Raw genomic sequence first — 13,662 nt, forward strand, 5'->3', positions numbered from 1 at the left:
CTGGACCGTGTCTTGCACTCAGCACAGGCCTTTCCACTCTCTTGAGTGCTCAGATGGTTACTCTCAACCACTTTCATACCTCTCCCTGCAGATTCTTCTATGTCAACACAGTATATAGTCATGACCACAGCATACATACATCTTAGCTTTTCTTTGCCCATTTAGTGATAACGTTTCCTTCTGTGATTAGGTATCTTGCACTAACAGGAGCACCTACTCAGTCACATCTTTGCCAGCACAAACTGGTCTCATTACAAGTATGTATTTTCAGAAGTCACTGGCTACCCACCACAAACACATGCAGAGAATTTATATATATTCTCTGTTAACATGATCAGCTCCAAATCTCCCACTGAAATGTGACCTATTTGGAAACATAAGGGCAACACTGTTCCTGGCTTCTCATCTGTTTTATGACCTGTTTTGAGAGTCTAATGGGGTTCTTTGAACTTCTCTCAGGATCTGACTATTCTCACTTATTAGCTTGAGCCTCAAACAGAAGCAGACTGTTCTCTTCCTTGCAGGTCTGCTGACAAGCTTTTTAGATACAAACGTCGCAGAGCTCCGTACCTCGGCTGGCCGGGCCGGCAGCTACCTTCTGGTTCCTTTCCTGACCTTGAACACAGATGACTCTCCCCCCGTCTCAATGGGGCAAGAAGTAGTAAGTTCCAACCCACTTGGCAAGGGAGGATTTTCCTTGATTTGTCCCAAAACGACAATTTCTTTACCACCCCAAGGGGAACCTATCTAGGGAACAACTACAATCCTGAATTTCGCGGCTCTCACATCTGATGCATGCAGCGAGCGGGCCCAGCAGCGTGAGGTACGAACAGGAGCACAAAACATTCCACCTGGCCCCCTGCTCTCCAGAACCCTTGAGTTTTGGTCCAGAGATAAGTTTTACCTGCAGGGTAACTTCAGCCAGCGGGATGCATCTTGTAAGCATTTAGAAAACAGGAGACCAGGCTGTCTCGGAAGCAGCAGCCGAGTTGACAGCATAGAAGCGGGCGCAGAAGAACGAGAGGTGCCGCTGCTTTCTTCCCCACCCTCCAAGAGCCCAAGGCTCTCCACTGCTCTCTTCCCCACTCGACTCAGCCCTGGGCCAGTCTTACTTCACTCTCCATCTCAAGTGACCTTTCCCTGATCCAAACCTTACTCCAGGGCTCTACTTTCTCTTTAGAAGAAATCCAGTTTACTTTTCCTTAGCACAATTCATTTAAAGCTGGTTTTCTCCACCTTTAACCCATAAGTATAGTGAGCCCACCACTCAGCAGCCTCGCTGCCCAGCCCAGAGGATGCCCAGGTGCGAGGGCCAGCGAGGCACGGAGGCAGCAGAAACGACAACCCCTTCCCCAGAGTCCTCTCCACATGAGGTCCTGTGCTAAATGCTTTACCTCCTGACCATATCTGTCAGTAAGACCTCACAGAGGAAGGGAGTGACAAATTACTTGTCTAAGGGGCCACAGCTGCTTGATGGCTTGCCTGGGCCCTGCCTGTGTGGGAAAGCACACCTACTCCAGGCCTTTTCCCTCTTGAGAGATTAACAGAGCCTTGGGGTCCACTAGGATGAGGAGGTAGTGGAGGGAGATAGGAAGAAGGGTACTCTGAGCTGGAGACACTGTGTGCAGGCAAGGGCTCAGGTGAGAGCCACCGTCCAAGGTGAGGGCTCGCAGTAGGGTCCCTCCTGGCCCTTGAGGCTGGCTGCCGTGCAGAGGATGGGCTCAGGAGGACAGAGGCAGGTCCCACAGGGTGTGGACTCCGGTTAAACCAGCATGCAAAGGAGAGGACAGCAAAGTTCGAGAAGCCCAGGGGCCCTGCCAGGAGAGCAGGGCTGGGGGCTGACGGGGGTGGGCAATGTGGGAACACCTAGTGGAAGGGCCTGGTATGGGATGGCAGACGCTGAACTCCTCCTCAGGAGCAGGCTATTTGGGGGTCCCTGGGAAGGGCTGTGTAGGAGAGGAGCTCTGAAGCACAGGGTGAGAGGGAGGAGGCTGTGCGAGGCAGACCTGGGTGAGTGGCAGGGGCTGGGAAGAAGCTCCTGAGATGGACTCATCAGGGCTGGAGGGAGGGGCCAAACCTTATCACCCCCGCCTTTAACCTAGCTCTGCGAGGACCAAGAACTGCTCACTCAAGGGGCCACAAGGAAACTAGCTTGTACCCCGAAAGACACCCCATCTAACAGGCAGATAAAATGCAGAAGGCAGCAGGGCTCAGCACACCCAAGAGGCTGGAAGAGAGTGCTGGAAGGACAAGCCAGGGCTGGTGCAACTGGAGGTCTTCAAGTCTCGGGGAAAAGGTTGGTCTTCACTCAACAGGCAACAGAAAGTGAGAGAAGATTCCCAAAGAAGATGGGAGTGAAAAATAAAATTAATTAATTAAAAAAAAAAAAAGAGGATGGGAGTGGGATGTCAGACACAGCTAGTGGGGTGCTCAAGGCAGGGAGGGTTGATGAGTTATGACAAAAAAAAAAAAGAAAACACAAAGAGCAGGTAACTGGGACAGCAAAGTCACAAGAGGAAAAGATACAATTAGTGAGCTCTGAAAATGCACTGGGTAAAGAAGCAGGTGGCAGAGCACACGTCCTATGAGTCATCATTTTTTAAAAGCCTGCGCCTAGTACTTCTTTGCCAGCTGCCTGGGTTAGACGCCCGAGGAGGCCATAGAGCAGGGTCAGGGTCACTGCAGGAGAGGGTGGACGACTCACGGAGAGACACCGCTTGAGAGGGACTTCGTGGCACAAGTAGAAGGCAATGAGAGGGCCCAGGCTTGCCTCCCGACAGTCTTGTACCTGGAGTTGCCATGTGCTGGCGACAATCTGCTAGGACAGAACCCTCCGCTGCCCGCATGTTCTGCATCTGACAGTGCCGAGCCCCCTTTCTCTGTACCTTCCCACAGACCATCCTGGTGTTCTGGTAGGAGCACCCCCTAGGCCACTGGGCCCCTTTCTGGGAATAGGAAGCAACAATTATTGTACTCTAAGGTTGAAAGACAGAGAACCAATCACAGCTGAAGAGACCTGCTAAGCGTTTTCAAGTATTGGGTATGTATATGTAAACCTTCTCTCAAACCTTGGTTGTCAAAGCGCCCTGTGCCTAGAAGGACTGAAGGAGCCGCACCTGCTCCAGGGTTATCTGCGTGGGGGAGGGGTGGGGGCCGGCACATCACCTACTTCTTTTTCTTTCTCTCTTTTCCTTTCTCTCCTTCCCCTCCCCATCTCTTCTCTCCTTCCTTCTTTCTGTCCATCCTTCCCTCCCTTTATCTTTCTTGTAATCCCTTTCACCTTCCCATTTATATTCATTGCTTTTCTGATGTTTCAGAAACTAGTAAGTCTTTGCCAAAGAGAAAAGAAACAGATGAAACAGGGACAGGAAGTCCTCTGTGGTGGGACTCTGGTGATATCTCCCTAAAGTACAGCTGCAGGTACCCTCCCACCAGTTCTCTGGCTCTAGGGATCCACCCTACCGAGACACCTGCCCAGGTGTCATCAAAGTCCCTCTTGGCAGAAGGCGTCAGAAGCAGGGCACTGGTTCAACAGATCCGCCATGTCTACGTGGTGGGTTTCCACATAGCCGAGAACGAGGGCTCACTCTATGGACGGCGGTAGAATGGGTCTAGGGTATGTTACGAGACTCAGAAAAAAAAAGCAACATACTGAATGGCATGACAGTCTGTTACCATTTGTATTTCAAGGGTGGGGATGAGAATATTAATTTTCATTTACTTGTATTTTTGTAAAGAAGCACTGGACAGATAAATCAGAAACTCACAAAAATAGTTCCTGTAAGGGGAGTTATGGGGATGAGCACAGAAGCAAGTCTTTTACCATTGTTTTGAGTTAAACATTCAAAGCAGTTACCTATTAGGAAGTAAAATTTCATTTAAAAAAATAAAAGGGAAAAAAGGGTCACAGAGGCAGTCCGCGGCCTGGTGAAAGGGGCTGCTTGGCCCTCCTCCCGCCACTCGGCTGCTCCCAGCCTCACCTGCGCTTCCCAGCAGCCCTTGGTGGCGTACTCCCTGAGCTTCCGGAAGCTGTGGAGGCATCGCCCGGGGTCTGACGTCTGCAATGGGAGGAAGTCTTTGTAATTGTGTTTTATACAGTCATGTCCTCACAGCAGCCTGGCTGTGGCCCCTGGGAGCTGTGACATTTTCACCCACCACCCTGGGCTGGCCTGCGGTGCCTGTTTCCCAGGCCTTTCCCCACAAATGACGGAAGTCGTTCTGGACAGAGCTGGGAGCAGCCCAGGCCAGTGGCTCCAGGGGCTGAGAGGCCAGGAGTGGGAAGAAGGTTCTCCCTTTGGCAGATGGAACCTCATCCAAGGACTCATCTGGAAGCTGTGCCTTTAGCCAAACTCATTTCCCCTCCCTGCGGCCTCGTGTTCACTTACGTCCACCCTTCTACTGCTCTCCCAGAGGAGGTAAGAGCTGCTTAAACATCCTTGATTCGCGGACTCTTCCAACAGGTCAAGGGCCTGCTTCTTTTTTTCTTCATCCTAGGAATAAGTGGAAGCACAGCTTATTCTTTTGTAGTTCTCTACTATCTCCTAAATTGTTCTACAAAACACTCTTGTCTCTCTTGGTCCTTTTAAGTAGTCACCGGCACTGTTCTAGCCTTTAATAAAACAAATGAACTAAATTGAAGTGGAAACGCCCTTCCTCAGGACAGAGTGTAGCAGCTAGTGAGGGGAGAACACTCTGGGCTGGGCTCTCAGGGGTCCCGTGGACCCCAGGCATGGTCGGAAGCCTAGCCTGGCCTGGCCTGGCCCGCAGGCTCCCAGCAGGCTCCAGCCCACCCCATGACAGGGACCCCAGCTTTCTCAGGGCACCCCCACCTCCCTGCGCAGCTCAGCCTTCCTCCCTCATTAGTAGCCCCTCCTCCTGAAATTGACTCTGGGGGGTATCCACGAATCCCAAAGCACACTTGAGACTGCCTCGAAAGCCTGGGTCAGTGTGAGGCCCATCAGCAGGAGGGCTGCCAAGTACCCCAGGAGAACCAGAATTACCACATGCTGCAAACTTTCCTAGACTGGCCTCCCGATCCTCACAAGCATCTGGGTGACAGGTGAGGTAGGCCACTTACAGCCTCCCTGGGAACAGGGGCGAGCTGGGACTGAACCCATGGCCCAGTCTGCACACAGAGCTCTGTCTGGCTCCAGGCTGTCCCTCGTGGGTGGTGCTGGGCATGGCCTTGGCCACAGTCAGTTTCTGCTGCTTAGAGATTGCTTCTTGCTTGCTTTCTGGTCCCCGGTGTACATGGATACAGAAACGTGAGCGACGCTTACCTGCAGCGCACCTATGGTACTCCACAGCTCCCCTGAGCCAGGGGCCTGCCAAGTCACCCATGGCCCATGTGTGACAACTCACCTCAAAAAGACTCAGCACTCTTCCCAGGCAGTGCAGTATGGAAGCTCTGTGAGTCTTTAAAAATAAAGGAAGAGGAGGAAAGTGATTACTTGCAGAGAATTCTGGGGAAGCTGCCCTACCCAGCCTGCACCCCCTGGCCACACCCTCCATGACCTGACCCACTGTGGCAAAGGGCCACTCCCCAATTTCAGTCTTTAGCCCCAAAGGCCTAAGGAGCTTGATGCCTGCACGTTATGGTGGCTCGGCAGAACTCTGCACTCCAGGCCCTCACGTGAGACCCTGAACCTTTGCTGTGGTGCCACCTCTTCTACTGCATCACTTCAAGCTGCTTCTCTTACAGCTGGGACCTCTAGTTTTCTCCGCCTCCACTTCCCTTAGTTTCTGACTTGACCCAGCCCATGATGGAGGCAGTGTTCACCCTGATGAGTTTCCTGCACAGAGCAGCCCAAAGGGCTCAAGGTACCACGGCACAGCCTGTGAGCAGGCTCAGGGGCGCGGAGCACATGGCCTACCCAGGGCGCTGCTCTCTGCAGCTGGCACTCCGCCCTGAGGCTCTCGTGGACCACGGCCTTGCAGCAGCTTCCTGACACCGACCAGGGTGGGCGGATGAAGAGCCAGATGAAGGGGGTGGCACCGACATTCAGCCGCTCGGCCAGGCTGAAGAAGCGGGAGGCCTTCAGTCCATTCACTTCTGCACGGGCCTCGTCGGACACAGACACTGCAAAGGTGGAGAGGGTTTAACCCAGGGAGGGGGTAACAGGAAGTCTGGTTTTAGGAGAGGTGATTCCTCAGGATGGGGGCTGGTCCCTTTTCTTCTGACAGTTTTGTTATGGGTGTAGGATGGAGAGGTCTCTGTAACTGAGTCTCACACAAGTCCTACCAGAAGCCCGGACTCTGAAGGTCAGGTGGAGGCTTCACACCTCTCCCTCCCTCAGGGCTGGGAACCTCTGCCTGCGGGAGGGGCTGGGGCAGGACCTCCACCCTTCCAGTCATGCCGAGGGCTAGTCATGGTCTTGGTCGGTCCCCACAGCCACAGGCAGGGACTACTTCTCAGCAAGAGGTAGATTTTCTAGAAGCAGGAAAATGAAGTCTTTCTGCATTTTAGGAGGATAGGACAGACCTAAGCTTGTTCCTTGGTGTGCTGAGCAGATACGCAAGAATTGGTAGAGGAGGCCGCACACAGTTCTTTGAAGGAGAACTAGCTCTTTGGGGTGAAGGAATTCAGGCTCCACGCTGGCTTTTACATGCTTCATGCTTGGAACCTGGGCTACCTGGGCTATTGACTTTCATTCAAATAATACACCTTTTGATCTCTGGCCCAAGGAAAGGAGCCAGTGCCCACACATGGGTGGCAGCATTGGCCAGACCGGGGTAAGCCCCAGGCAGGGAAGAGGACTGAGCTGCCAGAGCAGTCTCATTCCCCTGTTCCAAGGCTCTACTCAGGGCCTTTCTTCACTCTTCAAAGTGAAGGGCTCTTAAAATGAGAGGTGGCTCCCCTATAACCAGCAGCATCTGCATCGCCACCAGCCCTTGGCAGGCGACCTGTGGGGACAAAGCTCCCGAGAAGGGACAGAACAGCAGACCTCTGCCCAAACTTGATAACACTGGAACGGTCTCGAGAAGTGCCAGAGGCTTATGGTCATTCTATAATGTAGGTACCCACCAGACAAGGCCAGGCCCCACCCTGCCCCATGGGAGACTCACAGCCTTCATTGTAGAGGTAAGCTATGCCCAGTTTCACAGCAGCTTCGAAGTTTCCCTTTTGAGCAGCCCTAAAACACCAAGAACATACAACATCACTACATTTTATTCCACAAAGGTTACATTCCACTATGGCACGTGCAGCTGGAACACTTATTTTCTGAACAGAACATTTTTTTAGGTAACATAGTCAACCATCAATTGTCTATTCCATGCCGCAACGCATGACTGAACCTCGGAGACATGATGCTGCGTGAAAGGGGGCAGTCTCACAAAAGGGCCACGTACAGTGCGATTCCTTTGATATGCAATGGCCAGAATAGGCAAATCCATGGAGACAAACAAAGTAGATAAGCAATTGCCTGAGGCTTGGGGCAGGCATGGGAAGTGACTCCTAATAGGGACGAGGTTTCTTTGTGGACAGTGGAAATTTCTGGAATTAGATCATGGTGATGGCTGTACACCTTGTGACTATGCTAAAACCCACTGGAGCTCTGAAAGGGCGAAGTATATAGTGTGTAGATCGTCTCTCAATAAAAAATATATACCAATGATGCAGAAGCTGCTCAAGCTCGGCAAAAGCAATACAGAAGTCTGGCATTTGTGCACCAACTTGGCTCTCTGCCTGGATTTCAAGCAACTCAGAAATAAGGGCCAGAATGAACCTAAGTAGGCATGTGAGCCTCAGCAAGGAAAAGCCCCTCCTGAGTCATGGCTTCTTGGTTTGTTAATTGAGGAGGCTCTAGCAGACTCTGGTTCTGAGGTCAGATGTCATGGGATTAGTTGTACCCCTGCAACCGTGAACCTGGTGGGTGGCACAGAGGGGGTCATGGGGCCCCTCTGGTCCTGACCCTGGCAGGTGGGTTATGACCAGCCAGTGACTGAAATGGGGTAGGACCGAAATCACATGTTCTTATCTAATGGAAAGGAGGTCTGAGTAAAGCTTCCATATACAGCTGGCTTGCCAGTGAGTCACATGGAATGGGTCACGCCCAAGTGGGACCCTTCAGAAGCCCCACTGTGATGGATGCCAGCATGTGGATCACTGGACACGCAGTGTGATTTACTGGCTATATCATGGCCAACAGCAATGCTGGCGGGAGTCAGACCATGGGACATAGGCTCCCAGCCAGAGGACTGATATGGGGGGAAACCGAGCCACTCTTGGGCTGTAGACATACCTTTCAAAGAGCTTCAGATTCTTTGGAGACGGCCAGAGTTCCTGGAAGCTTGCACATGCCCAGATGCTGGCATGATGGTCTACCAGGAACTTCAGCTGGGAGTGCACCTGCAGAACGGCAGCCAGGTGGGGGACCATCAGAGGACCTCCCAGAAGACCCATTCCCAGACGCTCTAGAAGGCTGGACATGGAAGTTGCCTCTTACAGGGTCTCCCATTTTCCTCCGAACCCCAAATAGTAAAGGATGCCAATAACAGTTGCTTTTAATAGAAGAAAGAGTCCAGAGGTGAGTTTCTCTGAGGCTCTAAAGGTGAAGACAGAGGTCTTGGAAAGGGAGGAACAAATGCCTGGGTTGGGAAAGAATGAAGTCCCCTCTACAGAGGTGCCTGTCTGCAGAGATCAGAGGAACTGGCTCTAAAGGGGGTAGGCAGGACAGCAATCTGTTTTGCGCTTCTTTCCCTGGGGCCTTGCAAGTGGGAGCATGGCCTGCATCCCCCAGGTGGTGGGGACCAGTGGAAACGGCTATAACACTCACGTAGGAGCTATAGGTAACCAGGGAGCCTCTGCTGGGGTGGAGGCAGCAAGGCCTCTGGGCTGGGCTGAGGCCAGGGGGGCATCTGGAGCCAATACCTTTCCACTGCCATCGGAAACCCCCTGGGTTCCATGCAATGAATTACAAGTGCGATGAAGGCAGCTTTGGGTGGGAGAGGAAGGGGTTCCTGTTGAGTTTTCACACTAACTTGCAGTATGATAGTGAAGTTACTCAACATGAATCACTCTGAGGCTCGGGTTCCAGTATCTATAATTACTAGAGTGCCTTTCAGTGTGGAATATTACATGGAAATGTCCTCAAGAATACATCCTTATCCATTTTTTTTCCTTTTCCATTTAATACTGTTTTAATTCTTAAGTAATTCAAATTTTACTGCCATACAAGGCAGTAAACTACTTCCTTAATTGAAATAAAACAGCACAGAGAACCAAAAATGTCCAAGCTCAGACTGCTACATTTAAACTTTCCTGTAACTGGAAACAAAACCACAACCATCTATCAACAACATCATCTTCTTGCCCTGTGCCCTCCTTTAGAGCAAAAGTTTTGTTCTGCTCATTAAGAACCCAAGCCTTGGTGGTTCAGTGAACCACACTGGGGCTGGCCCTATTTGTTTTTTTTTTTTAATTGTGAAAAATAATGCATGTACAAAAAAGCAATAAATTTCAAAGCACACTGCAACAATTAGTTACAGAACAGATTTCAGAGTTTGGTATGAGTTACAATTCCACAATTTTAGGTTTTTCCTTCTAGCTGCTCCAAGACACTGAAGACTAAAAAATATCAATATGATTCAGCAGTCATACGCATTTGTTAAATCCTATCTTCTCTGTTATTACTACTCCTTCTCCTTGATTTTTCTTCCAATCTTTAAGGGTATCTGTGCGATGCCTATTCTAACTTTTTCATTCTGGTAACGGGTGTCGACAATATGGGATGGGGGATAGAACTAGTTGATGTTCTGGAGAGGCTGGGCCCTCTGGGTTTCAGGACTTATCTGGTCTAGGAAGCTATCTGGAGGTTGGAAGTGTCTGGAGAGGAATCATAGTGCAGGGAAACTTTGTAGAATCTCAGATAAAGCCCGAGGTGTTCTTTGGTCCTATCTTCAAGGCAACTCACAGCTTGGACAGCGAGGATATCCCCTACAGAAAGCCACTTCAGGATGTGAACCAGTACATCTTCGGGAAGACTCAAAAGAGTTAGGTTTCGGGGTCTTTTTCTTATTCTTCTCTTTGTAGGATAACAGAAACACTTGGCACACCTACAGTGGATCACTTCGGGAAAAAAGATCAGAACAGTATGAGTGACGTACTGGAAAGGAGTCATGAAGATATCAAGAGTTGTATTGGAAGATGCTTTAACAGTTGCTGTCCCATATCCCACAAAGAAGGAACAGATCACATTTCTACTTCCAAACAAAGATTAAATAAAGGAGTAGTATATGTGACAAAGTATAGATGACATAATAATTGGCTTAAATATTCAATTAACATTTATGGAAAATAGTAGATACCATGTACTTGGCTACTAGGAAACTTTCTAGGCAGAACTAAGTGACAACCAGACAGAGAAAAAAAACAACACTGACCAACAGGAATGATACTTTTCCTTGCATTCCATTCTCAGGAAAACCCTCTGAACCCTTGCTTGGATTATCTGCTTCTATCTTCACTAAAAGGCACAACGTTCAGTGTCTGAGGACTTGAATAGCCTGGTTGTAGGCCCTCCTGAAGGAGGGTCAGCCCCACCGAGGAACCAAGGCCAGGCCGTGTCGTCTCGTGTCCAAGTCTGGGCTCTGCTGCCTCCTGCGAGGGGCTACCAGAGGCTGCCAAGCCCTCGGCGTCCCACGCCCAGCTCCTCGAGGCAGGAGACGCCAGCCCCTCGGCAGGGCTCCTAGCCATCCCATCGCAGAGCAGACCCGCGGGGACCCTCTCCCCCAGGGCGGCTCCGACTTGTACTCCGGCAACTCCTGCCTCATCCTACGGTGCGGCCTGACCCATTTCCTGGGAAACCAGACCCACCAGGCGGGAACCCGCAGATCCTGCGCTGCCTTTCCAGTCGCCCGCCCGCCCGCCCTCGGGAGGGAAGGTTGCTTCTCGCCACCGGCCGCGCGGCCGCGACCCCGCGCCCTTCTCGGAGCGTCTCTCCGCCGACCGCCCCGTCGGGACCTGTGTCTACCTCCGGGCGGCCAGTGCCCGGCGTGTGTGCTTCACCCGGGACTGACCCCGACCCTGCCCGGGCCCGCGCGCCGCCCCCACGCTGAGGGCCCACTGGGGACCCCCAGCGCCCGCGGGCCGGGACCCTCAGCGCCGCCCGCCACTGCGCTCGCTCCCGGTTGCGGCGCCCGCCCGGCCTTCGGGCCACCCGCGCCCCGCTATGCTCCCAGGAGCGGGCACCCCATCCCGGCCCCTCGAGCCGGCTGCCACCCAGCCGCCTGCCCCGCGCCCCGGCCCGAGCCCCCAGCCCGCACTCACCGCCGCCGCTCCCCATCGCCCGCCCGCTCGCGCCGCCCGAGTGCGCGCCGCCGCCGCGCAGGCGCAGACCGCGCCCGCCTCCCGCCGCGGTTTCAAACGCGCCCGGTGTTCCTATTGGCCGGCCCTGGGGGCGCGGGCCGCCGAGCCCCGCCCCTCCCCGCCCACCCCGCCCGCCTCAAAGTCCCCGGGAGCCCTCGATTGGCCGCGCCAGGACGCGAATTCGAACACCGGCCGTTCATTGGCGGAGCTCGTGCAACCACCCCGCCTCCGCGGGCTGCGTCCCCAGGGAGCGCGCGGCTGTTGGGCGCGACCCCCGGGCACCGGGTGTCCCGTCCTCGCGCCGGAGGTCCGCGACGCCGTTTGTCTGGGATGCGGTGCCCGGGGTCCTGCCGAGGGCCGTGGCCGGCGTCGCCGAGAGCCAGGCAGATCCGATCCCCGCAGACCCCAGGGCACTTCTCTCCACAGGTTGGGCCCTTCCTCCCGGAAACGGCTCCCGTGCCCCCAGCGGCTCCTTAAGTCCCTGGCTGTCCAGTCTCTCCTGCCTCCGAGGACCAGGCCATCCCTGCTGGTTTGGCCTGCTTGCTGCCGGTCCACAGGGAAAGTTTCACACTCGGGGCATTCTATTCACCCCGCACTGCGCACTGTCCACCCGGGCCTGCCCTCCACTGCCCAGCTTCACCCCCACCTCTTTCTTGAGACATTCTGTCAGGAAAGAAAAGGCATCTCTACGGAGAAGTGAGATGTTTCATAGAAAGAGTGGCTTTTCCTCTGAGGAGCGAGGGAGACCTGTTCGGGTGTCCGGCAGTCCCCCATCCCTCCTGCTCACTGAGCTTGCTACAACTTGTCTGTGCTGGGTGGGTGCACACAGCTAAGGAGCCTTGGAGTCAGGGGTCAGAGCAGGAGACAAGTGTGCAGGTCAGGAGAGGCCAGGAAGGCCCAAAGGCATATTAGACGAGGCCTAAAAGTTGGAAATAGTCCCTGCCCCAAACTGAGGAAGGGGGTTCAGGAGGCTGAGAGAGGACAGGGTTGAGCCTGCTGGCGCTGGATGGGGGACTGCTTTCTGGATGTCCAGTATTGCCACAGGAGGAAGGGGAAGCACCCACCAGGGCTTCTGACATACCAGGCTCCCCTCCCTCCCCCCTGGTTACTATATCCCCCATGGTGTAACTCAGCAGCCTAACTCCTCCGCGCCCTGTTACTTTGTTACCTGTCTTCCTGAAAGAGTTGCACTCTTTTCTGGCTAGTTTTGTTGCCTCCTTTGAGGGATTACAGAACTAGGCTAAATCAGCAGCCACACACTGCTCCCACTCACTCTGCACTGGATGCAGATCCCACATCATGCTGTCTAAAATATCACCCTATTACTCCAAGGACCTCAGCTGCCTCTTAACTCTTATTTACTAAGAGCAAGGTCTTATTTTTCAGGAAACAGGTGTTCTCTTGGCAGCAGCTGTAGGTAGTGTTCAGTCACCACTCCTCTCACCTCCCATCCACCACACTGGCAGCAAGAGCCGGGAGGGCCAAACCAGAGCTACGAGCAGCTCATAGAAAGTATGGGGATGGGCTAGAGAACTTGAAAACTTCTAGATTGGCAGGAGCCCAGGGAAGATCCTGGCTGGAATGAGGTGGGGGTAAATGAGAAAGCCAAGGGTGGCAGGGTGCAGAGGGAAGAGTAAGGAAAGCGAAGTAGGCTGGGAGCCTGAGGGATGCCCCCATTTAGACACAAAGGAAGAGGACGGAGCCTGCATCAGAGACAGGAGTGATGGGGAGGCCAGAAGGCAGTGAGCAGCAGTGAGGAAGAGGCTTTCCTCCAGTAGCAGAGGCTGCGAGTAGTGCCTTGGAATTCGAATGAAGGAAGGACTAAGAGAAGCCAGTGGGCATGGTAATTAGGGTGTGACAAAGCTCTAATTCTGGCTGAGAGGTGGGCATAGGAGTCAGGTGGGCACAGGAGTCAGACTAGCTGTGCTGATAGAAAGTGGACCACACTTTCCTGAAGCTTGGCTGAGAAGGAAAGGAAAGAGCTCCTCAGACATCAGAATGGCAGCTGAGGGTCTTTCTGAAGGGAGCCAATGGTGAGAGGTAGTTGGACTTCATTGGATGGAGAGGGAAAGGCTGTGTGATGGAGTGCCGTCTCCAGGAGAATCTGTGTGGCCAGCACAGCCCCCCTGCCTGCCGCTCTCAGTGGCTCTCAGGCTGGCACAGCAGCATCACCTGACAGGCTGTTATATTGCTGACTGCTGGGCTGCCCTCCTAGAGTTCCTGAATCAGAGGTCTGAGGTGGGGCCTGAGAATCTGCATTTTAACCAGTTTCTGGATGCTGCTGATGCTGTTGGTCCAGGGCCCAGGTGCTGCTATCTGTTGACCTGGGAAGGGGCCACACTGTCTGTCTCAGC

General features: G+C 53.4%; 1 protein-coding gene and 1 long non-coding RNA gene across 7 annotated transcripts in view; one reads left to right on the top strand and one right to left on the bottom strand.

Annotated features, from left to right (window-relative positions):
• The window catches only part of LOC143667660 (uncharacterized), a 25,139-nt gene extending 14,918 nt beyond the window's left edge, over nt 1-10,221 (top strand). Inside the window, exons 2-6 of one of the 2 annotated variants that reach the window (XR_013168135.1) lie at nt 525-661; nt 738-823; nt 2,103-2,296; nt 2,896-3,040; nt 10,034-10,221. This is a non-coding gene — a long non-coding RNA (uncharacterized LOC143667660). The remainder of the gene's footprint in view (nt 1-524; nt 662-737; nt 824-2,102; nt 2,297-2,895; nt 3,041-10,033) is intronic. The other variant, XR_013168136.1, reaches the window with a different exon arrangement.
• Nucleotides 1-11,319, bottom strand: part of CCNF (cyclin F) — a 25,000-nt gene extending 13,681 nt beyond the window's left edge. For 2 of the 5 annotated variants that reach the window (XM_077142108.1, XM_077142110.1), the window contains exons 1-8: nt 11,270-11,319; nt 9,915-10,069; nt 8,244-8,350; nt 7,066-7,133; nt 5,874-6,079; nt 5,362-5,415; nt 4,386-4,490; nt 3,981-4,058 (exon numbers count right to left, since the gene is read on the bottom strand). In XM_077142108.1, coding sequence (XP_076998223.1) covers nt 3,981-4,058; nt 4,386-4,490; nt 5,362-5,415; nt 5,874-6,079; nt 7,066-7,133; nt 8,244-8,350; nt 9,915-10,069; nt 11,270-11,285 — 789 coding nt within the window. In that variant the 5' untranslated portion in view covers nt 11,286-11,319. Of the gene's footprint in view, nt 1-3,980; nt 4,059-4,385; nt 4,491-5,361; nt 5,416-5,873; nt 6,080-7,065; nt 7,134-8,243; nt 8,351-9,914; nt 10,647-11,269 lie in introns of those variants that run through there. The other 3 variants (XM_077142106.1, XM_077142107.1, XM_077142109.1) reach the window with 3 other exon arrangements.
• Between the last annotated feature and the right edge of the window lie 2,343 nt (nt 11,320-13,662).

The sequence above is a fragment of the Tamandua tetradactyla genome, chromosome 23 (assembly GCF_023851605.1).
Source record: "Tamandua tetradactyla isolate mTamTet1 chromosome 23, mTamTet1.pri, whole genome shotgun sequence".
Classification (NCBI taxonomy): domain Eukaryota; kingdom Metazoa; phylum Chordata; class Mammalia; order Pilosa; family Myrmecophagidae; genus Tamandua; species Tamandua tetradactyla.